Here is a 27,765-nt window from a genome sequence, read left to right on the forward strand (position 1 = left end):
CCTTGTTTTCAATTCTTTTGGGTATATAGGAGTGGAATTGCTAGGTCATATGGTAGGGTACTTCTATGTTTAACTTTCTGAAGAACCACAAAATTTTCCACAACAAAGGCATAATTGTACATTCCCACTAACAATGTACAAGGGTTCCAATTTCTCTGCATCTTCCCCAACATTATTGTCTTCTTAAAAAAATTATATCCATCTTTATAAGTGTGAAGTGGTAACTCATTGTGGTTTTGATTTTCATTTCCTTATTGAGAAATGATATTGAGCATATTTCTGTGTGTCTGTTGGCCATCTGTCTTCTTTGTACAAATGTCTATTCAAGTTCTTTGCCTATTTTTTAACTGAGTTGTTTGTCTCTCTGTTGTTGAGTTGTAGGAGTTCCTTGTATATATCAGATATATGATTTGCAATTATATTCTCCCATTCTGTGGGTTGCCTTTTTACTCTTTTGGTAGTGTCCTTGGATGCACAAAAAGTTTTAATATCAATGAAGCCCTTTTATCCATTTTTTCTTTTATTGTCTGTACTTTCTTCATATTTAGAAACCACTGCCAAATTCAAAGTTATTAAGATTGGTCCCTATATTTTCTTCCAGGAATTTTATAGTTTTTGCTTTTACATTTAGTTCCTTTTTTAGTTAATTTTTGTACATAGTGTAAGGTAAATTTCCAACTTTATTCTTTTTCATGTGGATATTCAGTTTTTCTTGCACTATTTGTTGAACAGACTGTTCTTTCCCCCATTGAACAGCCTTGGCATCCTGGTTGAAAATCAACTGACCATAGACGTGAGAGTTTATTTCTGGATTCTCAGTTCTACTCCAATGCTCTGTATGTCTATACTTATGCCAGCACCACACTGTCTGGCATAAGTAGTAGTTTTGTGTGGCAATGGTAGTTTTGTGTGGTTAGTTTCAAAATGGAGAAATGTGAGTCCTCCAACTTTATTCTTCTTTTCAAAGTTGTTTTGGCTATTCTGGCTCCCTTGAAATTCCATATGAATTTTAGGATGGGTTTTTCAATTTCTGTAAAAAACACCACTGGGGTTTTGATAGGGATTAGAATCTGTATATCACTTTGGGTAAATTTGTCAACACTGTTAAGTAGTTTTCCATGTACAAGTCTTGCATCTCCATGGTTAGATTTATTTCTAAGTATTTTATTCTTTTTAATGCTATTGCAAATGGAATTGTTTTCTTAAAGACAGCTGATTTTTGACAAAGGCTATTTAGTTGAGAAAAGCCAATCTTTTCAACAAATGGTGCTGGAACTATTGGATGTCTTTATGTAGAAAACAAAAACAAAACCAAAACAAGACATACGCACACAAGGACTTTAATGCATATCTCAAACCATATAGAAAAATTAACTCAAAATGGATCATTCTTAAAAGTAAATACAAGACTGTAAGTGTAAATTTCAAGAATTTTAGAAGAAAATATGAAAGGAAATCCTTTTGTCCTTAAGTTAGGCAAAGACGTCTTAGATATGGCACCAAAACATGCTCTATTAAAGGACAAATTGATAAATTAAACTTCATAAAAAGTAAAAACTTAAGGGGGGATGGGAAATGTAGGGATAGAGGATTAAGAGGTACAAACTATTATGTATAACATAAACTACAATGATATGTACAATACAGGGAAGATAGCCAATATTTTATAATAACTAAATGAAGTTACCTTTAAAATTTTGAATCATTATGTTGTACATCTGTAACATATAATACTGTACATCAACTATAGTTCAGTAAAAAAAAAAATATATATATATATATATATAAATAAAGTAAAAACTTTCTGCTCTCCAAAACCCACTATTAAAGGACTGAAAAAGACAAGCCACAGACTGGGCATATACTTGATAGAGAAGTTTCTTCACAATATATGTAAAACTCTCAAAGTTGAATAATACAAAAAAAGCCCCAGCTAAAAAAGGGCAAAAAAATTTTACCGATACTACACAAAAATGAAAGTACACTCAACATTATTAGTCATTAGGAAAACAAAATTAAACCACAATGAGATACTACTACACATCTTTAGAATTAATAAAAATAAAAAGACTGAACATTCTAAGTTCTCGCAATAATGTGGAGAACCTGGAACTCTCATACATTGCTTGTGGGAATGGAAAATGATAAAATCACTTTGGAAGAGTTTGGCAGTTTCTTCAAAAGTTAAACATATACCTGTCATACCTACTATATGATCTAGCCAGTCAGCTTCTAGGTATTTACCCAACAGAAAAGAAGGTATATGTCCAAACAAAGACTTATACATGAACATTTATAGCAACTTTATTTTTTATATCTCCAAACTGAAAACAACTTAAATGTCTATCAACAGACGACTGGCTAAACGAATTGTGTCTTATCCATATGATAAAATACTACTCAGCAACAAAAATGAAAGAATTAGTGAATTAAGCAACAATATGGATGGATCTTGAAATCATTATGCTGAAGGAAAGAAGTCAGACAAAAAAGAGTGCATACAATTCTTCTATATAAGCCTCTAGAAAATGCAGATTAATCCGTAGTGCTAGAAGTACCTGTGTTACCCAGGTAGAGAAGTGTGGGGAGGGTTGGGAGGGACGGTTTACAAAGGAGCATGAAGAAACTTTTGGGGATGATGAATATATTCACTATCTTTATTGTAGTGATTGTTTCAACGGTGTATACAAATGTCAAAACTTATCAGATTGTACATTTTAAATATATACAGTTGACTGTATGTCAATTCTATCTCAGTAAACTTGTTTAAAAAGTTACCAGTCTGATTACAGTTAAATTCATTGGTTTCAGTCCTCACTTTTTAGGAATCTTTTTTATTTTATTTTATTTTTTATTGGAGGCACTGGAGATTGAACCCAAGACCTCGTGCACACTAAGCATGCATGCTACCACTGAGCTATATCCTTTCCCCCAAGGAATGGCTTTTTAATTCTATTTCTTGATATGTAAAACAATTATATTTCCAAAGACAAAATTATATAGCAAGTTAAATTCAGGAAAATCTTCCTTTCATACTGTCACTTCTACAATGTTCTCTTCCCATCTCTATAGGTAATCTTTTTTCCAGTAATTTGTGTTTTATTTTCTAGTGTTTCTTTTTGATATACATTTATATCTCCCCTCTCTAAAACAAAATTACATATTATGTAAACTTCTACATCTTTTATTTTCACTTAACAGTAAATTCTGGAAATTGCTTCATATCAGTGTATAAAGATCTTTCTCATTTCTCTTTATATCTGCATAATATTCAACTGTGATTTGTCACTAAAAAGCATTTAGGTTGTTATCAATCTTTTGCTGTTATAAACACTACTTGCAAAAAATAACCTTGTTCATAAGTGATTTCATATTTTTGCCAATGCATCTTTGGGACAGATTCCTGGAAGTAGGACTGCTGAATTAAAAATAAATACAACTGTAATTTTCCTAGATAGTGCCACGTTCACTAGAGTGTTTGCACTGTTGAGCATTCTCACCAGCAATATATGGGTGTATGTTTCCCTCTAACCTTGACAAAAGAGTATGTTATAAAATACTTGGATTTCTGCCAGTCTGATAGATGGAAAGTGGTATTTTGATGGAGTTTCTATTTGCTTATCCCACTACAAGTGAGGTTGAATATCCTTTAATATGTTCAAGGCCATTAAAATTTTTTTCTGTGAATTGTTTATATCTTCTGCTGAAATTTCTATTGTCATTGGCTTTCTCTTTTTAGAAGTTCTTTGTATATTAAAGCTTTTGTGATCTTTGTGATACAAGTTGATGATGTTATTTCTCAGTTTGTCACTTAGTTTCTTACTGCATCTATAGTGGGTTTTCTGTGTGTGTGAGAGACAGAGAGACAGAGAGCGAGAGAGAAATTTTCCCATCCAAGAGGAAATCTTATATTTTTATGTAGTCAAATTTATTAATCTTTTCTTTTATTGCTTTTAGATTTTTGGATACTAGGAAGATTTCCTCTACTCTTAAGTTATATAGTATTCACCCATGTTTTCTTCCAGTACTTGAATATTTCATTTTTATACTTAGATTTCTAATCCATTTGAAATTTATCTTGGTGAACAGTATAAGATACAGACCCAATTTTATATTTTTCCGAATGGCTATCTAGTTGTCTCAACTCTTTATTAAAAACTCAATCTGCAAATACTAACTACTATGTGTAAAATAGATAGGTCTCCTGCCCTATAAATTGGGAGTTTGGGATTCGCAGATACTAACTGCTATATATGAAATAAATAAACAACAAGGTCCTACTGTACACAGGGAACTATATTCAATACCTTGTAATAGCCTATAATAAAAAGGAATATGAAAAGAAATATATATATAACTGAATATGCTGTACACTAGAAATTAACACATTGTAAACCGACTATACTTCAATTAGAAAAACACAAAAACCCTCAATCCCACCCCGCCCCCACTGAGTTCCTTACCTTTATCACAAATTAAAAATTCCAAATCTATATGGTTCTATTTCTGGACTTTCTAGTCTATTTTACTAGTCTGTATGTTTATCCATGCACCAATAGCACATTTTTAACTTATAGAGAATTTACAATATGTTTTAATGTTGAGTGTGGCTAGCTTCCCACCCACATGACCCTGGATGATGTTCAGGGTTTTCCTGAATATTCTTGTTGGTTTAGTTATTTTCCATATGAACTTTATAATCAATTTGTTTAACTCTAGAAAGCAAGCTATTTTTTTATCATGTTAAATTTATAAATTAACTTAGGGCAAACTGACATCATTATGATGTTGACTCTTTCTATCCAGCATCATGATGTTGACTTGCTTTTTTATTTATGTTGACTTTTGTCTCTTTCAATAATGCTTTAAAGTTTTCTTCATATATATTTCGATAAGTTATGGCCTAAATATTTTATCCTCTTTGATTCTATTTTAAATAGTCTTCTCCCCTATTGCATTTTCTAGCTGGTTACTATTTGAATATGGAAAGTTTACTGTATTTCTTTTTGTTAATTTTAAAACTTGTTACTTTACTAAATTTTAAAATTATTTACAATAGAATAGTTTTTCTCTTGATTCTCTTGGATTTTTCAGATATACAATGATATAATCTGCTAAAAGAGTCATTTATATCTTATCCTTTTATTTTTTATTTCCTTTTTTAAATTAAAAAAATTTTTTTTAAATCAAGGTACTGGGGATTGAACCCAGGACCTCATGCATGCTAACCATGCATTCTACCACTGAGCCATATCTCCCCCCCACTTTTTCTTATCCTTTTAAATTAATGTTCTAATATCATGTTACATGGTAGTGGTATTCTTGTCTCATTCCTGACTAGCAAGGATGTCTCTAATGTTTCTTCATTTAAAAAACATGCTGTCTCTTTTGCATACACACACACGTACATGCCTTTTAATCACATTAAGTATCCACTGATTCCTACCTCATTGAGATTTTAAATCAGAGTAATGTAAATTAGGACAAATGCTTTATTGGCAACTGTTGAGATGAACATATGATATTTCCTCTTAGAAATATTACTATAATATATTACATTGATAGACTTCCTAATATTAACCCCTTTGTAATGAACATCACTTGGTCATAATGTATACTTTTTAAAGTATGTTTTTGGATTTTATTTGCTAGCATCTTATTTAAGATTTTTGCATCAATATTCAGAAGTGAGATTGTTCTGTAGTTTTCTTGTATGTGTGCAATCGTTATCATTTTTTTCTAAGTTCATTTCATAAAAATTTTTTGAAAATTTCCTCCTTTTTCTATGACCCAGAATATTTAAGTAGAATTAAGATTATATTTAGGAAAACCATTTATGCAATGGTTTCAGTTGTGGACTGAACTAATCACTTTTTTATGGAACACCATTTTTACTTGAAAGAACAACTAACAAACTTTTGTTATTCACTTTTGGGTATTTGGCAGAAACTTTCTCAAAAATAAACAAAATGAGCTTGTCACTTCAGGGGAAAGAAGTAACAGTATTGTTGCCAATGATAAAAAATTCAAGCTTTCAGATGAAAATTAGAATTTGGGGAAGCTTGTATCTGCAACTGTGAGCCTGAGAAGTTCCCAATACTCAAAGACTCTTCTGATGAGATAGTGATATTAACAAAAGTGATTTTTAAATATTCTATAATGAAGTACATCAATATTTAATAATGTATAATGAAATGTGTCAATGTGTTTCACTCAGTGAACCAATATTTTTCAAATGACCAGTTTGATCTAACTGTAAAATATTATACACTTATCGAAATTATGTCAGATCTCACACTGCAGCTGGCTTTTAACAAACTCCCATTTCTTGAATTTTAGTGTAGTACCAGAGAAAAATGTTCACAAGTGTCTAAATAAGCTAATAAAATACTACTCCCTTTTCCAACTACATATTTGGGTGAATCCAGATCTTCACACACACTGCAAGCGAAACGGTATACTGTAACAGTGTAATTGCAGAAGCAGATGTGTGAACCCCAGCTGCTTTCTGTTAGCTCAGATAGTAAGAGATTATAAAACTGTAAAACATAAACAGTGCCACTCTTCTCACTAAATTGTATTCGTTTAGGAAAATATTTTTATTTTTCATAGGTTATGTTAATATTTAATGGGTTTATTATTATTTTCAAATGAAATAATAAATAAATATTTTAAAATTTCTCAGTTTTAATTGCACGTGGCAAATATTGATAGGTACAATCCACATAAATCAAAGCTCTGTAGGGAGGGGGTCTTCAATATTTTTTAAAAGGTAAAGGAGTTCTGATATCAAGGAATTTGAGAACTGTTACTTAGTGGTTTCCTCAGGAAAAGTTCACAGTCACTTTTTTTGTCAACAGCCTTTGCACCTGAACACAGGATAAAGGGATATAAAATTCTTGAATCATATTTTCTTTTTGAAAATCTTAAAATGCAGTTTCATTGTTTCCAGCATAAAAACTGCTGTAGAGAAATCTGATGCCAGTCTAATTTTCTTCTCCTTGTAAGTGACTGACTAGTACTTTTTGTCTGGATACTCAAGGGGGTTTTTCCTTATCTTTAAAGACTAATCGTTTTACTTGAATATGTTTTTGGTTTTGACTGTTTGGGTCAGTTTTGTCCTATACACTGTATGCCTTTTCAATATGTAGACTAAGTCTTATTTCAGGAAAATTTTCTCAAAATTTTTTTTCAAGTATTTTTTCTGATACATTGCTCTGGTTTTCCTTACGAGAATAAATGTGTGTGTGTGTGTAAAATCTCTTTTGCTTGTTTTCTATATCTATCACTTTCTCTTGAAAACTACTTTATTTTTCTTTCTTTTTGGAAAAACGATTCTCATTTCAGCCCTTAAATGTGCTTTTTTCCCCCTCATTTTTTCAATTTCTGAAAAAAGTTAAAAATTGTTTTCCTGCGACTGGTTAGTTCTCATTTAATATGTGACTGTTCTCTATCCATATCACTTTTTAGCTTTTCTATTTTTCATTTATGCTGTTCTTTCAAAGCATCTATTATTTTCTTTATTTCCTTAGAAATATTATGTTCAAGTTTTCATCCGCTCTGTGACCACATTTTTTCTACTGTGTTATTGTCTACAAGAACACTTTAGGTTTTCACCTTGTTTCCACAGTAACATGTATGGGCTTAGAGCATATTTCTTACCTGTTTCCAGTCTTAAATGAGGTAGATTTTACTGGACTATTAGGAAAAGGTAACCTTCCCTCGCCCGCCCCGCCTCGCCCCGCTCGGCCCCGCCCCGCCCCCGCCCCCCCGCCTCGCCCCCGCCCCCCGCCTCGCCCCGCCCCCCGCCTCGCCCCCGCCCCCCGCCTCGCCCCCGCCCCCCGCCTCGCCCCCGCCCCCCGCCTCGCCCCCGCCCCCCGCCTCGCCCCCGCCGCACTTCCAACCCTGCCCACTCCCAGGCCCCGCCCACTCCTCTCGCGAGCCGTCAGGGACCACGCCCAGCCTCTTGCCGCTCCCTGGTGGCAGGCTCGCTGTGTATTTTCCCGCCATTTCCACCTCTTGAAGAGAACTGGTTGATTTCGGTGAGATCCGAGGCTTTCTGGGATCAAGACGGCCAAACGGGTAGGATGGATTTAAATAAGAGCTAGTGGTAAATTTGGGACTGCTAAATCCCCATCACCCTTAGAAACCGGGCGATCTTGCCCTCACAGACTCTGTTAACCGCTCCTAAGAGGTTCATTCGTGGTCAACCCATTTGATTAAAATTGTTCTTGCTCCTAAACAAACCAGGGCATATATACTGGGACATTTTCAGTAGTTCTTTAGACTTTCTGGTAGAAGTTAGTGTAACTGAGCGACAAACAGAAATCTGAAGCTCATGCCACTGACGGTGTAATGTCTTCTCATTGAAACGTTTATTTAAGTTTTTATCGCGAACCTTGGCCTTATGTGATGACAGTGTTAAAGTATGGCACAAGCTAGGCAACATTCTTTGAGCAAATGTCTTCATAAACCACTTAAAAACTTTTTTAAAGAAAAGATTTCAGGGGTGAAAAGAAATTACTTTGTTTTGATTTTCCCCCAATTTTAAACAAAGTTAAACTAGTGAATATTGCCTTCTTATAGCATATTCTTGAAATTAAACATGAATTAATTAAACGTATGAACTAGTTACAGTTCAGTATGTATCAGCTCTGTTTTGTTTGTTTGTTTGTTTTTATGGAGGTAGTGGAGATTGAACCCAGGCTAAGCATGTGCTCTACCACTGAGCTATTACCCACCTCCTGCTATGTATTTTTGATATGTCAATTTCTTCATTTAAGAATCTTACCAAGTCACATTTACATAGTTATGTTTTTAACATATTATATGGAACCAGTACTGGTATAAAATATAGGATGTACGGTTGCCATGTCTAACACAAAGACGTAATGTAGTAGCAAGAACCAGACACAGGGAATGAGGACACTTGGGTTCTAATCCTTAAGCTGCCACTACCTAAAGACGGAACTTTGAATTTTTCGTTGAATTTCAGTGAGCATCAGGTATATCTTTTGAAAAATGATGGGATTGGGCAAAGCGTTAGATGATTCTTAAGGTCCCTTCTAGATGTATTTTTCCGAGTTTCTGTAGAATAGAAGGAAAAGTGAACAGGTTGAGACATTATCATTCAAAAACCATGTTTCCCTTAGATAAAATGTGTCCCAAATGGCTAATATGTCATCTTCTATATTTGGTCCACTGCCTCCTTGCTCCATCTTACCAAACCACAGGAAACTATTAGGAAAGAAAGAAATGTTTTTCTTTTTTTTTATTTTTTTTCTAGTTACAAATTAGTGCATGAATTAATCCAGAAAACTTGGAAAACAAAGTGTAAAGGCAATACACACACACACAAATACACACAATCTCACCATTTGAAAAAAATAATAGTTGTCCTGTTACTTTTAAAAATATGTATATTTTTTCTTTTTCAAAAACAGTATCGGGGGAGGGCTGCCTGAGAAACATGGTCTGTTGGAATGACAGAGAGGAAGGTTTTCATGTGGCTTTTTGTTTTTGTAAAAAGGAAAACTCAGAAAGACTGAAAGAATACATTTTATATCTGGATTTTTACAAATAAAGATGGCTATTATAATGAAAAAAAATGGTATAGCATAGTCTGCAATTTGCTTTTTTAACTTCAGAGGTTTATGTATTTCCTTACATCCAATTGGAATACCCACAATCATATGCTCACATCCCAATAAGTTAGCAGAAGCTAAGCAAATGTTGTTAAGTAGATTTTGGAACAGCTATAATTATGTTATGTCCCTGGTTATTGTCTTTCTCTGCTACAGAATGGATTGGTTTCACTGCAACAAGTGTTTCCGAAAAGATGGGGCCCATTTCTTTGTCACCAGCTGTGGCCATATTTTCTGTAAAAAGTGTGTGACTCTGGGTGAGTGACTTAACTATTTTCAGATTCAGGCAAAAATGTTTTTAACCTAGAAATAATGGTTAGTCATTTCTCTGTGTAACTTGGAATAAAAATCACTTAGTAGGCCAAAGGTGACGTGGATATATTAGGAAACTGTTGATTCTGAAAATTGTCGGAATCCATTAACAAAGAATCATTTAGCAAGTGGAAATCTATATTGTGAGCATCAGGAGGCACTTGTCAGTGTTTTGAAGCCTGTGGCAGGGAAAGTTATCAGACTGATTAGAGAAAAGAGAAAAAAATAAAAATAATGAATAGAAATTGGGAAAGTGGTTGATAATAAGAGCCATTTCTAATGAGAAGTGGTGTAGTCTGTGATATCAATTTAATTAGAAATGTTGATGATGATGATTGTGGTGGTGATACTTTTGCAGCTTAAAAAGTATTTTCACATATACCAATTTTATGTATCCTCACTGCAATCCCAGGAGGTAATTATTAGTAGACCTACTTTACAAATGAAGAACTAGTTCAAATAGGATAAGTAACTTGACCAAGTTCTTGAAGCTATTAAGTCTTAGAAGTGAGATTTTTATTTAAGGTGTGTTTTTTTAAAAAATGCTAAAATACTTACAAGGTATGTATTGTATTCTGTATGTATGTATTCTGGGGGTCCAGAGAGGGACTTAGGGTACTTTGATCACGGAGGACTTCATAGAAGAGGTGTTGCCTCAGTAGAGTTTTAAATAATAAACTGGAATCCGCCAAGTGAATGAGGCAGGGATGATCACTCTCGTTTAAAAGACCAGCACATATAAAGGCATACTACATCATAAAACTTAGTACAGAGGAGTATACATGTTTGGGATTGGTAGAGCATAAAAGAATAAGGTAAGAAATGGGGAGAGATGAGGCTAGAGAGGTAGGCAGTAGCCAGGTGATGGAAAGCTCTATATACCAAGCCAAAGAACCTGAACTTTATCCTGCAGGTGGTGGAGAGCTGTGGAAGTTTCTTTGTTTTGAGTTTTTCTTAACTAGAAGAATGATTTGCACTTGCTGGCTCACTCTGGCAATAATATATGAAAGGAAGACTGGGAAAAACTTTATCCCCAAGGAAAGAAGAGTCCGGTTAGGTAGCCTCTGGAGGAGCTTTTTCTCTATGTCAATCTCATGACCCTTTTAAGTTACCTGCTAATGCAACAAAGTTATTTACCATGGTAACAGCAGCTCACTTTGGAGCAGTTTGTCTCAAGGTGAAGCATATGTCATGTGTTTTCTCCTGACATGGCATTTATCTTAATCAATAACCAGCACCACTATTAAAATTTCAACTTAAAGGGAAGATTGGGAGTTTTACTTCTCACACCTTTCAAATTGGGTTAATTAGAGAATGAAAATAGGAGAACTTCAAAACAATATCCAGGAATATTAGCAAAGTGAGAACAGGGCAGGAATAATTGGAGAGTTTCTTATGGTGCCTAATGTGTGCTTACTGTAGGTAGAGGGAATAAAAATAGTAACTTATAGTTGAGATCGCTGGTACTCTTGTACTCTTCCCAGACTCTTGTAAGTGTACTCCAGCACTGCTGCTGGGAGATTACTGTCCCTCACCTGCAGAAGATAATTGGGAATTTATAAAAAGGGAGATGGTAGAGATACAGGGTGAAAGCGTTACTTCTCATTGACATACAAGTTTGGAACTGCTGATTTAGAGAATGGAGCTTAAGTTGATGTCCTTTGATAGCACAATGACATTCTGAATTTGGTAAGAATCCTCTTTTCTTATTTAGCTATCCTATTTGACTGTTACCACGTACTTCAGGAAAGTCTTACCTCATGCCCATGAGAACCAAACTTTTTTTTTCCCTTTCCCCCTCTAGAAAAATGTGCTGTTTGTGAAACTGCCTGCAAATATCTGGCTCTTTCTGATAATGTAAGTTTTTCCTCCCCTGCCATAAACCATCTTATCCCATTCCTGGCCTGAAGGAAATATACAAAGAATACAGTGAGTAAGAACTGAAATTTTTTTTAAAAATGAAGAAAAAAGAAACAAACAAAACTTGTAGATAGCAATAGTTTAAAAAAAAAAGTAAATAACAGAGAGAATTATATGTGGCTACTGTCACAGAAGTGTGAGGTAAGTAATTAGGATATGTAGTCCCCATCTTCTAGGGACAGTGGGGTGGTGGTTGCTCTCTTACTCAGCACAGTGAAATAATACCAGGGGTTTTAGAAAGGGTGATGCATCATTAACTGTATTTGCCAGTATTTTATTTCATTCCATTGAGGATGTGTCTTACTCTCTTCATAGCTAAAACCTCAGGAGAAGATGTACTTCAAAAGCCCTGTGGAGACAGCTTTGCAGTATTTCAGTCACATCTCTCAGGTATGAGAAATAAAAGTGAAGAAAATCTGATTTTCCAGGCAGATTCTAATTACATCTTATTTCTTCCCCAAAGGTTCTCTTTAAACTGCATTTGTACATTTGTACACAATGGGGGGAAATTGGCTGCCGTGTTTGCTTTTTTCCCTGATGATATAAATCTCAACAGTTCGCTTTTTACTGACCCAGAATCTGTGAGAGGCTGTAAAAGCCACTATGTACCTGACATCTTGCCTTGGGCTTCTTAGTTCTATTAAGTAATTTTTGAGAATAAGAAGGTTCTAGGGACCTTTATCATCTTTCTGTGCAGATTAATGAATCTTCTAAAAGTTGCTTTGATTATATAGGCCTGACCCTGCAAACAATGGATTTGGTGTCAGCTTTCAAAGTTTTGCTTATAAACCTAAGTTCAAGAAGGGATTTCTCATTCCCCATTCTCATTTTTCAATAACCTTTCTTATAATGTATGTATATTTAATTCTTCATTTAGTGTTTATAGTTGATTGCCTGAATTTTAGAAGATATTTTTCTTTTCCTGATGCATGATATGTTGTCATACCATTGACTTGGTCAGGAGCAATAGGAATGTGGAAGGAAGTGGAGAGGAGGCAGCACAACCTTTTGAGGGAGTTCCCAAATTGTAACAACTTCAGTTTTTCCCTTCCACTCTCCATTTCTCCCCCAAGATCATTTCATAGCCTCGTGGGATTCCCATCTTGGCATATTTCTTGAGATTTTAATACTATTTTCTTCTCTGCTCTTACTTCTCGTTCTTATGAGAGTATTCCTTCACTAAACATGAAGGTGATCATTTGTCATGTTTGGCTGAAGGTAGTAGATTTAATTTTTATTTGGTGTATCACCCCTCAATCCTAACTCTGGAGATAAAGGAAGGGAAATTAAGGCTTTCACTGCATCGTGCTTTTAGCTGCTTGGGTGAGCCATCATATTTGAGATACTATTTAACATTATGGGGAGATAAAATCCAGCTGAGACTCAAGGAGAAATGTAAACAAGGTCACATGAACAAGAGAAAGAGCAGACCTTTGGTTAATAACTAAACCCAGGGTTAGTTAATGATCAGTAGAGAAATTATACATAGTCTGAATCCTAACCTGCCTAAGCATGGGACCAATTACACATGGTCAAATAATCAAGATAAAATAAATGGAAAGGGTCAGTTAATCATCACTTTAGTGAAGGGCCAGTTTCACAAAGTCAGCAATGTCTGAAAATGTGTTTTCCTAATCTGTGAAGAATAACTGATCCAAGTAATACCTAGATTGTCTCATTCAGGCTTCTGCTCACGTTTTCCTTCTTCATTCAGAACTTTACTGACTCATATTTCAAATAGCAGCCCCAACTCTACTTTACTCTGCTTTACTTTTCATTATAGATCTTATCTCTGACATTACATAATGTGTTTGTTAATTGTCTGAATCCCGCACTGCTTTCACTTAGCACAATGTTTTCAAGGTTCATCTATGTTGTAGCCTGTGTTAGAACTTCATCAGTACTTCATTCCTTTTTATGACCAAATAATATTCCATTATATAGATGGATATATGTTTCGTGTATCCATTCATCAGTTGAGGGACATTTAGGCTGTTTCCACCTTTTGGCTATTATGAATAAGTTTTGGTGGGGACATATATTTTCATTTCTCTTGGATATATACATAGAAATTGAATTACTGGGTCAAATGGTAACTCTGTGTTTAACTTTTGGAACTGCCAGACTGTTTTCCCAAGTGCTTGCATATTTCACATTTTTACCTGCAGTGTATGAGGGTTTTGATGTCTCTGTATCCTCACCAGCACTTGTTTTATCTGTCTTTTGTTATGATAATCATCCTAGTGGTGTGAAATGGTATCTCGGGGTGGTTTTGCTTTGCATTTCTCTGATGATTAATGATGCTGAGCATCTTTTCATGTGCTTATTGGCTATTAGTTTGTCATCTTTAATGTCCTTTCAGATCCTTTGCTCATTTTTAAGTCAGATTGTCTTTTTATTATTAGTTGTGAGAGTTCTTGATATATTCTACGTACAAGTCCCTCAACAGATACATGATTTGCAAACATTTTCTCCCATTTTGTTGGGCCCATCCCCTTTAAAATTAAGAAGTAACATAAATGTCCATTAAGTAGATACATATAGGGAGAACAGACAAGATAAGGCATCAAATAGAGTAGGAAGTAGAAGAGATTAAGAGAAAAAGAGGGAAAGATACAGATTCACAAAGAAAGACATATTCAGAGCAAAAGACACAAATGACAATACAGAGACTTTCATAAATTTAGTATTGGGATTGACACACTTTTTCTTGAAGGGTCAGTAAATATTTTAGGCTTTGCATGCCATACAGTCTCTGTTGCAGCTACTCAGTTCTACTGTTGTAGCTCAGAAGCAGCCATGGGCACTATGTAAAAAATGGGCATGACTGTATTCCAATAAAACTGTATTTACAAATATAGTAAGTGGCTCTCATCAGTAGTGGGCTGACTTTGAAGTCATATGTTTTGCTAACATGTACATAAATAACTACTACCATATAAATTGTTTGAATAAAATCAGGTCAAAACTTGATCTCATCAATAGACCAGACCAGTTCTCCATCCGTCACTTGAATTTAAAAATTGAACAACTGACATAGTCAATGGTGTCTTTGAAGAAAGATTTTATTTAATGGAAGATTGTTCTACCTGGAAAGAAAAGGCTTATCTCTCAGTATTTGAGAGTTCTGAAACAGTAAAGTTGAGCTCTTTATCACTACTGTGCAGGTTGAGGAAACTTAAGCCCCAGTCTGAGAGGTAGTAATTGTATTGACCACAAACTGTGCAACCCAAAATTTAAATCCCCACCTGGTGGGCTGCTGTGACTTTCTCATTCAGAGTGGGTACCTCTGACATCTTATTAACAGTCCTCCAATTGCTTTTGATAATGAAGCATTTTTAGAGTTCTTTTTTGCTCAAATCTCTTTAAGCACCATGATTACTATTTCAGTTATAAATCTGAACATGTAACTGCCTTTTCAAAACCCTTTGCTGGCTTCCCATCACCTGTTTCAGACTCTTTGAGTGACACATAGTTCCCTTAAGATCTGTTTCCTCCTAACCTCTCCAGTCTCATCCACAACTACCACTTTAAATCTTATGTACTAATATAAGTTCTTATATAGGTTGTTTATTAGCTAATATATAGGGTAGGTTTAGTTCTTTGCAGTTCTTTTATATGCCGTATAGTTTCATACCTCCATGCCTGGAATACCTGACTTCCACACTCTGAAGACTGAATAGTTACCTCTTAATTATTATTTTCGTACTTTATACATACTTCTTCTGTTCTGCACATCATCTTGTGTTTTACTTATTGGTTCACATGTTTGAATGTCTCTTCTACTATACGATGATGAGCTACTAAAGGACAAGAACCCATACTATTCCTGTTAGTTTCCAGCTCCATGTATCCATCACCCTGCTTGACCAGTTCTCAACTCGTGGCCAGTCTTCGTCTGTACCTCCTGCCACCCCATCCAGATGATTTTGAAGCCAAAGCCAGATATTATATCATTTCAACTTGTAAATGTTTCAGAGTGTATCTCTACAGACAGGTACTCTTTTCTTAAATATAACCATGTCATACTCAATAATAATTCCCTAATATTACTCAATAATCAGTCAGCATTCACATTTCCTCATTTGTCTCATAATTATTTTAAAATTTTGTTTGAATTGAGTTTCAGTAAGGTCTATATAGTTGACCTGTATGTCTCAAGTTAAACTTTTTTTTAAACTGAAAGTTTCCTCTCCTTTTTTTTTCACTATTGTTGAAGAACACGGTCTTTTGTCCTGTAGGGTTGTTCATACCATGGATTTTGTCCATCGTATCCCCATAGAGTCATTTAATATGCTTGTCTGTTGTTTATATTTTCTCAACGTTAATAGTTATTTAGGCTTAATCAGAATCATTTGATTTGCGGGGCTCAGGGCAGGCAGTGAGGCAAGACTCCTTTATAGCAGTGTTGTGTGCTACCAAGAGGTATGCAGTGGTTTTCTGTCTCTCATTTTGTGTAGCCATTGGTACACAATGGTACACATTTATGGTAGCCATTGGTGAACTTTACATAGATCCATTGATTAATTAGGAGTTACAAGATGCTGATACTTTAATTCTGTAATTTCTCTCTCATTTGTTTAGCTAGAGTACTTTGAAAAGAGAAATTTCCATTTCTTAACTGTATGATTACTGTGAGGTATAATTCAAAATACTAAGACAGATATTATGGAATAAGGGAGTCAGTTTCACAAAAGATAGACAAGGCAAACTAAGAGATTTTGAGTGTCAAAGGAGGATAGTGAGTTTACAAATACTACTTAAAGTAAAATTCTAAGACTTAGCAACTCCTTTACAAGTGTTCAAAACATTAAATAAAAAAAATTTTAAACTTAAAATTTTTTTAATTAAACAAAATTTTTTTTTCAATTAGGAATAATTGCACCTCAGTTAAACCTCATTGGCTGCTATACCGCCACTGTGCAAAGCTACCCCTGACATTTGAAAGTAAAAATTAGGAAAGCCATTCTTTAGTACAAAAAAACCCTAGGTGGTCAAGCTAATATTCATTTCCGAAGTACATATTTTAAAAGTAAACAAAACTCCCCTTTTTAAATACTGCAATAAAATGCACACCCCACATTGGACCAAAATATCTTATGTTTTATCGTAATAAACCATTGAGCTCTCTCTCCCTTTGCTTCTGTTACGGCTGCCTCTCTCAATATCTTTCAGTGGTTTCTTCCTCACTTTCTCCAGCCTCTTGCCATTAACTGGGCCTAATTCAGAATTGAAGTTTTAAAATACTCTCTTCAGTAAATAAAAATTATATTCCATGTTATCAGTTCTAAAAGAGTGGGAATCCAGAGCATGAAGACCATGATACCCTTAACTGGTCCTAGTGTGAAGTCACAGGAAAGGAATCTGAATATCAAAGTAGGTGGTTTCATACATCGTTCCAATAAAATAAGCAATATTTAACACATGGTGTTGTTCAGTGTTCAGTGTTATCAACAGAACTATTTTTATTATTATCTGATCTATGTTATTGTATTAATAAAATAATCCCAAGTTTAAAAAAGAACAAGTAAGCAAAACTTGTCCTCCTTTAGAAAAAAAAAGAAGTCGGCCTTTTTATGAGGCTGAAGGATTTGAATGAGACAGAATAATGAGTTTGCTCACAACTGAGATGTATAAAATACTGAGATTCATAACTGAGTTAGGGTTTAGAGTCTTCTTTGATAGATGTATTTGAAATAGGCTAAACATTTATACTCTGGCATCAGGCAAAATCACTTGTTTGTCTCCTCTAACAGTTCTTGGTGGTAGTTCTTTTCTGGATTGATCTTTCTTCCTCTTGGAATGGTCAGATCTGAGATTTGGGTTTGAGGTTTTTTGGGTCAGTAGGTGAAGTAGGCCTGTGTAGGCCTAGGCAGAAGACCCCCTAACAGTTCATTCTGACTCCCTAGAGTTCCACAGGGTGTCTGTTCCCTGTGCACGGGTGACCCTTGGTGATCTGTAAGGAAGAAGTAATTCGTCTAGGGCAAGACTTGGGTTTTCTTGGCCCAAGCCTGATACTAACTTAATTTTGCCACAAACTGATCCCAAGAGTAGGTTAGGATGTTTGGGGTACTATCTCTTGGCTATATATTATATCTGTCTGCAATACTTAGTGCTCCCCAACCCTTTGCCATTTTAGGTAACTCCCAAGATTGAGTGTCTTTTCTGCTTCTGCACTGTTCAAACTTTCTAAAATGAATATTTTTTTACTTTGATTGAAAACAACAACTTAAAAAAATAGACTATAATAAATTCTTATCTGTATAGAATTAGTTTGCTTTTTAGTAGAAAGAGGCTAGGTACTATATGTAAACTCTGAAATACAACTCTTTAGTAAGGTGGCAAAAGCACCTTGCAAATTAGGTGAGAACAAAAAGTTTATGACAAAAACACTGAGATCTAGGAAGGACCTTAGACAAAAGGTTTATAGTCTGAGTAGGGAGGAAACAGGTGAGACATAAATACTGCTGTGTATTCAAAAGTAGAGCCTGACAAAGCTAAAACACTTTCTAAATATTAACTTTTGATCTGATTCAGTAATCCCATGGTAGGCTCATCAGTATATCAAATAGTAAGTTAAAGCAAAAGATAAAATTATTTGCCCATGCCCAGAAATAAAATTCAGGAATCGCTAATCTCCTTCTCTGCCTCTTTACCCTTTACCATAGCAGCATTAACAGCCTGCGGGTGTCTCTGTGTGAGTAGCTTAGGGAAACTAAACTGGTTATCAGTGCTCTGTAATGGCTAGGAATGTTGAAGCTGAGTCCAAACTAATAGTAACCAAGTAAGGTCAAAACCAATTCTAAGCTTGAAAACTTTTTTTTGGCCTAAGATGAGTGATTATATTTTTAAAGGACCATTTCATGTCAGAATATTCTCATTAAGATATTAGGAAGGCATTATCTTGGAAATGAAAAGCTTTGGCTTTCTCTAGTGCCAAACCCTCTAGTTTTGGGGAATCATGAATTAAGTCAGAGGCTCCAGGAAAAAATGGTCAGTAATAAAGTATGAATTGATGGATTTCCATTTGTTGCTAGAAGTAAGGGGAAAGGAGCTATGGGGATGTATGTCAAAAGCCTGTTTTTCCCTAGCAGGTGTGGAGTTTCCAGAAGAAACAAACAGACCTCCTTATCGCATTTTATAAGCATAGAATCACAAAATTAGAAGCAGCCATGCAGGAGGCACAGCAAACATTGACCAACCAGGACAAGTAAGTGACAAATCAAATCACCAGAGAGCTTTTTTCTTTTCAAAGAAGCTGTAGCCCTTATTTCCTTATGGTTGCAAAGCCTGAAAATTGCTCCATGCATGTTTATGTTTGTCTTGGGTAAATCAGGTTCAGAATTTTGGGTCCCTCGATCTCCATTTTATTTTTCTCCTTCTTCCCTCAAGGTGCCCTCCCCACTTTATAGCTTTCCTCAAAAACTGCTTCTTCAGAAAAATCAGACATCATCTTTTCATGGTAATAATGATGGGAGACAGCATTTACAATGTTACCTCTAAGAGGGTGTATTTTGGAGATCTTAAGCTAAAAGCCGGAATCCGTGATGGAAATTTTCAGACATCAGCAGGCCAGGGGTGCGTGTAGAGGAAACGCAATTCTGTGTAAACTCCTCTGAAATCACAGCAAGTGGCTGCTTGTTTTGTCCACCTGCTTCTCACCACCAAAACCCTGCATCACTAGATCTCTGACAGAAACACCTTGGATAATAGCAAGCATCTCTCTGGAAGAATTTAGATGTTGATTATAATGAAGATCGGGTTTTTTTTTTTTCACCCCACGGACTTGATGGAGCTGATTGTTTCCATCTTTTGCCTAGAGAGCTGTCAGTCTTAAGGAAAGAGAATGGAGAACTGAAGAAATTTCTAGCCATCCTAAAGGTGAATGAAACAGATTTTCCTCACTATTATCTTTTCTCCTACTGTGCCCATCTATCTAGCTGACTGTATAGTGTTTCCTAACCTTTTTCATATCATGGCACATGTAACTATAATATTTGTACAGCAAGCACACTGTAGTAAATGGACAAGACCACAGAAGACCTTGGAGGGATGAAAGAACAAAGTTTAGGACACTGGTAATCCATTCCCAAACACCAGTGAGTCATGACATACCACTTGGGAAGCTCTCTTATAGAAGAGATATCTGTTATAACTTAAAATTTCTCTTCAAGAATCCCAACGCACCTCAGGACCCTTTCTCTCCCTCAAACTCTATTTCCTAGACACTTCTCTTTTTCCAAGATTGTTCTTTGTGCTTATATAATGTTCCTGTTGATCTTATTCTTGTAACTGTTCTAGCACATTATAATCCTGTCATTTTCCTTTCTCTCCCCGTAGACTGTCTGTATTTCCCCACATATATCAGTCTACAGGATTCCCAATGTGTTTTTGTGACAAGGAGCTGAAGTTTTCTTCCCCCAAGGCTAATACTTTCCTAAGGAAACGCTGCTGCTGTTTTTTTCCCCTAAGATTGAGAATCTTGGTAACTGCAACTAGAGGACATTGCAGCTTAGTTATCTGACAAGTAAGATCCATTGATTGGGACCCTTGAGCTATAGCTTCCTTAATGCCTGTTTTTTTTTAATTTTTTTTACCTACAGGAATCTCCAAGTTGGTACCAAGGAAACAGGTCAGTTTTATCAGGCTCTGTACTAGACTTCTAGGAAAATTACTGTCCTTTCTTGACTCTCAGCTGTAACTCCTGTGTGGTCTCTGAGGTGGAGGAAATGATTTATGAATTTATCTTTCACTTGGTGAAGTCAAGAGAGTTACTCACTGAAAAGTGCTGAAGTAAAATCTTCAATGTAATGCTCACCCTTGATCATCACCTTATGAAATCCTACTCATCCTTCAAAATTCAACTCCCATGTCATTTCCTCTGTCAAGACTTTATTAGGCAGAGTTAGATGTTCTGTTATTCATTTACTCAATAAATATCCATTATATACCTTCTGTTTATGAAGCACTATGTTAGGTTCTGGGTGTATATCACCGATTCTAATTGTGCATGTCTGCACCCTACCAATTGTTAAATATTTTTAATACCAGCTCTGTATTGGTGGATTAAAAAGACATGGCCCCTGACACACAGAAGTTATAGTCTAGTGTTCTTTCATACTTCCGTACTTCTGATATACTCATTATAGCACTTATGTTGCTTTTCTTTTCTTTTCATCTCTGCTGCTAGCCTGGGAACCTTTCAAAAATAGGAACTATATTCTAGTTATCTTTGTAACCTCAAGACCAAAGACATATAAGCACTCAATAAATATTTGTGGACAGATGGATGAGGGGATGGAGGGAGTGAGGGAATGGTAGATGTATGAATGGATGGACAGATGCATAGATATATGTAAAGTTGAGAGTACCTGGTCAGGCACTAGGAAGAAAGGATTTCAGAATTCCTTTTGTGGGCAATAGAGAAATGGAGGTTTCTCTTAGGGAGCTGGAGAGCCAAGAAGTCTCATGGAAACTTTGCCTCCATATTTTGGGCTAATACCTGTAATATATGGTAGTAAGCAATCTGCGCTCAGAGAGGAAGCTATTATTTCTGTAAACAATAGTCTGGTTGATCCTCTAAGGTAGAACTAACTTCTGCTCAAAGAGATTAGAGCTGCCTTTTTTTTTTTTTTTTTTTTTCCTTGCAGGTTGACCACACCTCGACCAGTGGGCATTACTTCTCCATCACAGTCAGGTAGAGACCAATATCTGTGTGAGATGAGTAAATATCCTTTTCCCATATGGAAGATGGTTTCCTCTCAGAGAGTGTATTGTGATTTTCGTAACCTTTTGTATGATATGAAGAGGCCATTCTCCCAGATAACTCACTTGTGACAGATAGGCTAGGCAAAGCAGGGTGCACATTCATGGCAACTTTTCATTCTGCATTTTATTCCCTTTCAGTTACTCCACGACCCAGTTCTCAGCATAGCAGCCAAGTGGTCAGGTGAGTAGAAAACTACATGTCAACATTAAAACTGTTGGCAAAAGTTGGAAGATGAAAGAAATGCCTAGATGTGGCTGAGATAGGTGCTAGGGAGACTTCATGTCTATGTAAAAGTGTAATACTAGGTTTGCTTGTTTTTTCCTTTTTGTTTCACCTTATACAGTCGCTCCTCCTCAGTGGAGTCCATCCCTTATAGAGTGGCTGGCTTTAGCAACTTGGGACAAGTAAGTAGTCTTTACCTTGTCTTTCCAGATTGCGATTTCTAATGCTAAATGATGTAAGCCAAGATTAAAGCAAGGATATTAACCTTATATTGGTTTTGGCTTGAATTATCTGATGCCACTCCTGGACTCTTTTCTTTTAGCTATGCAGACCTGATGTTAGAAGCTGACATGGAATGAAAAGGGGTGAAAATAGTGCAAGGGTTCAAGGTCTGCACTAACAGTGTCTGTCATGTTCATTTTGGAAGGAGTAAAGCGTGGCTCCTTCTTGGACTGACATACCCACCCTGGAAGAACAACATATGCTTTAATGTATAATCATAGCAAGAAATAAGGAAGCCAGAGAATCAGGATATATTTATTAATGTTTATTATCTGTCCATCAGGGAGCCAGAGGCCTGCAGGGAAGGAGCACTCCCAGAGACTCTTATACTGGTGAGAGGGGGAAAAAAAGATGTTGGAAACCAACATTCTGTATAGACACCAGCAGATTTCTGGTTTTCTGTGCATAATATAATGCCATTTTACTTTATTTTCTCCAGACAGTGATTTCAGGTAACCAGACACATAGTACTACTTTTCAAATAATGATATTTCTGTTCTCAAACTGATAAGGGGAAATTGAAGCTTGAGTGATAGAAAGTCATTGAAGACCTCTGGTCAGGAGATGGAGGGTAACTTTTGAGTAAAACAACTGACTTGGGGGGCAGGGTATAACTCAAGCGGTAGAGTGTGTGCTTAGCACGCACAAGTTGCTGGGTTCAATCCCCAGTACTGCTTCCAAAAATTAATAAATAAACCTAATTACCTCCTCCCCACAAAAAAAGCTAAAAAAAATTAAGTCAATAAAGTCACTGAGAAAATATAAAGAAAAACAAATTTTAAAAAATAAAATTTAAAAAATATGTAATCGACCTGTATTTTTTTAATTGCCACAAGATGGCAGTAGAAGTTAAGTCTAAAGAAAGATTAACTCGACTCTGTTAGCCTGAAGGGCATCTGGCTTCTTCACTGTGTATTAAACCTAAAAATATTCCAGTGAGGAAATATTTTGGTTCCACCCACTTAATTTCTCATCTCTTTCTCCTTAGAACTATTACCATTATCACAATGTTTTCAAGGCATTAGTCGGTCCATAGAGAACACTCATCAGAGAGGATTTCCCTTTCTTTCCCAAGAGGCAGTTTTGAAATTCACAAACCTCTTTCTGGATAACCATTTTTGAAATTCATCAAATAGTCTCCCTCCTACTCTTTCACATTCACCCCTTTGAAAAATGTAGGTTAGGTCTAGCTAATTTATTTCTTCAGGTGAGTAATATTCTCTTTCATTCCTGATTTTACTTATTTGAGACTTTCTTCTTTTTACTTGGACAGCCTGGCTAAAGATCAATTTTGTTGATCATGTCAAAGAACCAACTTTTGGTTTTGTTAATTTTTCTCTGTTATTTTTCTGTTCTCTTTCATTTATTTCTGCTCTAATCTTTCTTTCCTTCTGCTTTTGGGTTTATTAAAGTGGAAGTTTAGCTTATTGATTTGAGATCTGCTTTTTCAATATAGACGTTTATACAGTTATAAAATTCATTCTAAGCACTGTTCACTGCATCTTTTAAGGTTTAGTACGTTGTGTTTTTGTTTTCATTCATCTCAAAGTATTTTCTAAGTTCTGTGATTTTTTTCTTTGACCCATTAGTTATTTAGCAGTGTTGATTTTCCACATAATTGTTAATTCCCCAAATTTCCTTCTGTTATTGATTTTAATTGCATTTTATTGTTGTTGAACAACATACTTTGTATGATTTAGATCCTTTTAAATTTATGGTCTAAAAGATGGTCTTTCCCAGTGAATGTTCCATGCACACTTGAGAAAAATGTGTATTCTGCTGTTGTTGAGTGGATTGTTCTATAGATGTCTGTTAGATTTAGTTGGTATATAGTGTTGTTCAAGTTGTCTATTTTCTTGCTGATCTTCTGTCTAATTGTTTTATCCATTATCAAAAGTGGGGTATTGAAGTCTCCAACTATTATTGTTGAATTTTTCTCTTCAATTCTGTCAGTCATTGCTTCATGTATTTTAGGACTCTGTTGTTAAGTGCATATGTATTATATATTTTTAATGGGCTGACCCTTTTATCATTTTGACCTTTGTTTCTAGTAACAATGTTGTCTCAAAGTGCATTTGTTTGATATTAGCCACTCCAGCTCTCTTCTGTTATTGTTTGCATGGTATATCTTTTTCTGTCTTTTTACTCTAAACTTCCATGTGTCTTTTTTTTTTTTTTTAATGGAGGTACTGGGGATCGAACCCAGGACCTCATGCATGCTAAGCATGCACTCTACCACTGAGCTGTACCCACCCCCTAAACCTCTATGTGTCTTTGAATTCAAAGGGAATCTTGTAGACAGTGTATAGTTGGATCTTTTTTCACCATTTGGCCAGTATCTGCCTTTTAACTGGAGAGTTTAATACACTTACATTTAATATAATTAATGATCAAGAAAGATGTTTGCCATTTTGCTGTTTGTTTTCTATGTCTTATATGTGTTTTGTGCCTCACTTCCTCCATTATAGCCTTTTTTTGTATTAAATAGCAATTTTCTCTATTTTTTTAATTGAAGTATAATCAGTTTACAATGTTGTGTCAATTTCTGATGTACAGCACAATGCTTCAGTCATACATGAACATACATATATTCGTTTTCATATTCTTTTCACCGTAAGTTACTAGACGATATCAAATATAGTTCCCTGCACTATACAGCATGAACTTGTTGTTTATCTAGTCTATGTATATCAGTTAGTATCTGCAAATCTCTGACTCCCAATTTTTCCCCTCCCACCACCCTCCTCCCTGGTAACCACAAGTTTGTTCTCTATGTTTGAGAGTCTGTTTCTGTTTTGCAAATATGTTCATTTGTCTCTTTTTTTTTTTCTTTGATTCCACGTATAAGAGATATCATATGACATTTTTCTCTCTCTTTCTGGCTTATTTCACTTAGAATTACAATCCCCAGGTCCATCCATGTTACTGCAAATGGCATTATTTTATTATTATTTGTGGCTGACTAGTATTCTATCATATAAATATACCACAGCTACTTTAGCCAGTCATCTGTTGATGGACATTTAGGTTGTTTCCATATCTTGTCTTAAATTTTCTAGTGTACCAACTTACTTCCCTTATTGTTTCTTTTACTATATTTTTTGAGTTATTAGGGATTATAATTAACATCATAATTTATAACAACCTAGTTCAGATTAATACCAAACTTAATTTCAACAGTACAAAAGCTTTCCTCCTGTATAGTTCTATTCTCTCCTCATCCTTTGTGCTACTATCATATAAGTTACATCTTTATAGATTGTGTTCTCATCAACACAAATTTATAATTATGTTTTATGCAATTGTCTTTTAAATCAGATAGGAGGAAGTTACAGAAATACACTTATACATCTATGTTTGCCAATGTAATTACCTTTACTAGTGATATTTATTATTTCTTCATGTAGATTTGAGTTACTGTCTAGTGTCCTGTCACTTAAGCCTGAAGGACACTCTTTAGTATTTCTCGTAAAGCAGGTTTGATAGTGATGAATTCTCTCAGTTTAGCTCATCCAGGAGTGTCTTAATTTCTTCTTCATTTTTGAAGGACAGTTGGCTTGTTTTGAAATTTTTGGTTGACAATCTTTCTTTAGCATTTTGAATATGTTATCCTCCTATGTTCTGGCCTTCATAGTTTTTGAGGAGAAATCAGTGCCAGTTTTATTGAGAATCCCTTGCATGAGATGAATGGCTTCTCTCTTGCTGTTTTTGAGGCTCTTTTTTTAGTCTTTAGCTTTGAACAGTTTATGATGAGTCTGGGTGTAGACCTCTTTGATTTATCTTCTTCGGGATTTATTGAGCTACTTGAATGTACTGATGAATGTTTTCATCCAATTTGGGAAACTGTCAGGCATTATTTCTTCAGATATTCTTTCTGTCCCTGTTCCTCTCTTTTCTCCTTCTGGTGCTCCCATTTTGTGCATGATAGTAGGCTTGATGGCATTCCACCAAGGTCTCTGAGGCTGTGTTCATTTTTCTTCATTCCTTTTTCTTTCTCTTCCTCACACCGAATAATCTTGATTGAGTTATCTTCAAATTTGCTGATTCTTTCTTCTGCCTGCTCATCTCTAATGAAGTTTGAATTTTAGTTATGGTGCTTTTCAATTCCAGAATTTATATTTGCTTCTTTTTAATGTAATTTTTCTTTATTAGTATTCTCCATTTGATGAGATCATTCTCATACTTCCACTTAGTGTTTTAGACTTAGTTTCCTTTATTTGAACATAGTTAAAATAGCTGGTTTAAAGTTTTTGTCATGAAAGTCCAATGTATCTGGGTTTCCTCAAAGACAATTTCTATTGATTATGCTTTTTTCCTTTATATGGGTCATACTCTGTTCCTTTGCATGCCTCATAATTTTTTGTCAAAAACTGGACATTTAAATAATATAACATGGCAACTCTAGGAATCAGATACTACCCCCAACCCCAAGGTTTGTTGTTGTTGCTGTTTTTTGCTGTTTATTTAGTAAGTTTCTAAAACGAATTCTGCAAGGGGGAGGGTATAGCTCAAGTGGTAGAGCACATGCTTAACGTGCACAAGGTCCTGGGTTCAATTCCTAGCACCTCCTCTAAAAATAAATAAATAGATCTAATTACCTTCCCCCACAAAACCCCCCAAAAAACTAAAATGAATTCTGTAAAATCTGTATTCTTTGTCACATGTGGCCACAGAAGTCTCTGTTCTGTTAGCTTAGTGGTCGGCTAATGATTGGACAGGGATTTCCTTAAACACCTGGGACCAATAAATTGCTCTGTCTTTGTTGAGAGACTCTTGTGTATTAGGGGGTGCGCCTTCTACACTCAGCCAGGCAATTGACAACTGTGCCTTTCTGCTTGTATGTCCTCAAAGTGGGCCCAAGGTGAGAGCTTAGGGCCTCTCCAGGTCTTTCCTGAGCACGCACATACTTCTGTGCATGCACATGGCCTAGATTCTGAAGAATGTGTTATTCCTTTTCAAAGTCCCAGTGGACCACTCCACAGCTTTTCCTTTGATGCTTTTTGGTTAGCCTGTTGTTTGTCCCAATTGATAGTCACCTCCTCAGGCAGCCTAAACAGATGCCTCTAATTGTTTGCAACAAACACTTCTGGGGAAGAGGCTTTTACACTTGGTGAACTTTAAGTTCCAAGTCCTGGTGAGTTTGGCTCCAAGTCAGGTCAAATAATGACAGCTTTGCAAGTGAAGTCTTCCAGTGAACCAGTAGACAGGTCAAGTAATGACAGTTCTCTGGGAATGAGACTTTGAAAGAGCTCCAGCCCCATTCCATCTCCTATGGTGACTGCCATACTGTTGATTTTCAAGGCTACCATAGAGCTGGAGAAGGAGAAATGGAAATAGGGCAAGTTGACATGACACAAAGCTCATTGTTCTCACTCACATTCAGCTGTTTGTCTGGAATAACATTTCTCCAGATTGCTGAAAGCCCTTTGTTAATTCCAGAATTCTGAAAACATTGATTCTGACCATTTTTGCCAGTTTTCTCATTCCATTTATGGAGAAAATCTGTGGCAATCATTACTTCATCATTTTTGCTGATGTCACTCTCAGCCTTTTTTTTTTTAAGTTCAATTTTTTTAAACTTTTTTTGTTGATTGAAGTATAGTTGATTTATAATGT

At 35.5% G+C, this 27,765-nt stretch overlaps 1 protein-coding gene and 1 non-coding gene across 8 annotated transcripts in view; one reads left to right on the forward strand and one right to left on the reverse strand.

The window, feature by feature from the left end:
• The window catches only part of RNF212B (ring finger protein 212B), a 56,726-nt gene that overhangs the window by 12,605 nt on the left and 16,356 nt on the right, over positions 1 to 27,765 (forward strand). For 4 of the 7 annotated variants that reach the window (XR_004320558.1, XM_032481709.1, XM_032481712.1 and 1 more), the window contains exons 1-10: positions 9,591 to 9,901; positions 11,761 to 11,813; positions 12,192 to 12,266; positions 18,968 to 19,086; positions 19,697 to 19,757; positions 20,480 to 20,508; positions 21,527 to 21,573; positions 21,783 to 21,825; positions 21,989 to 22,049; positions 22,433 to 22,481. Coding sequence is in view for 6 of the 7 variants with exons in the window: in XM_032481709.1 (XP_032337600.1) it covers positions 9,730 to 9,901; positions 11,761 to 11,813; positions 12,192 to 12,266; positions 18,968 to 19,086; positions 19,697 to 19,757; positions 20,480 to 20,508; positions 21,527 to 21,573; positions 21,783 to 21,825; positions 21,989 to 22,049; positions 22,433 to 22,481 (709 nt within the window). In the remaining variant the exon portion in view is untranslated. Of the gene's footprint in view, positions 1 to 9,590; positions 9,902 to 11,760; positions 11,814 to 12,191; positions 12,267 to 18,967; positions 19,087 to 19,696; positions 19,758 to 20,479; positions 20,509 to 21,526; positions 21,574 to 21,782; positions 21,826 to 21,988; positions 22,050 to 22,432; positions 22,482 to 27,765 lie in introns of those variants that run through there. The other 3 variants (XM_032481710.1, XM_006175889.3, XM_032481711.1) reach the window with 2 other exon arrangements.
• On the reverse strand, positions 16,665 to 16,806 carry LOC116664608. Its single transcript, XR_004321127.1, has one exon. It is a non-coding gene; the product is annotated as a U4 spliceosomal RNA (small nuclear RNA).

The sequence above is a fragment of the Camelus ferus genome, chromosome 6, assembly GCF_009834535.1.
Source record: "Camelus ferus isolate YT-003-E chromosome 6, BCGSAC_Cfer_1.0, whole genome shotgun sequence".
Taxonomy (NCBI): domain Eukaryota; kingdom Metazoa; phylum Chordata; class Mammalia; order Artiodactyla; family Camelidae; genus Camelus; species Camelus ferus.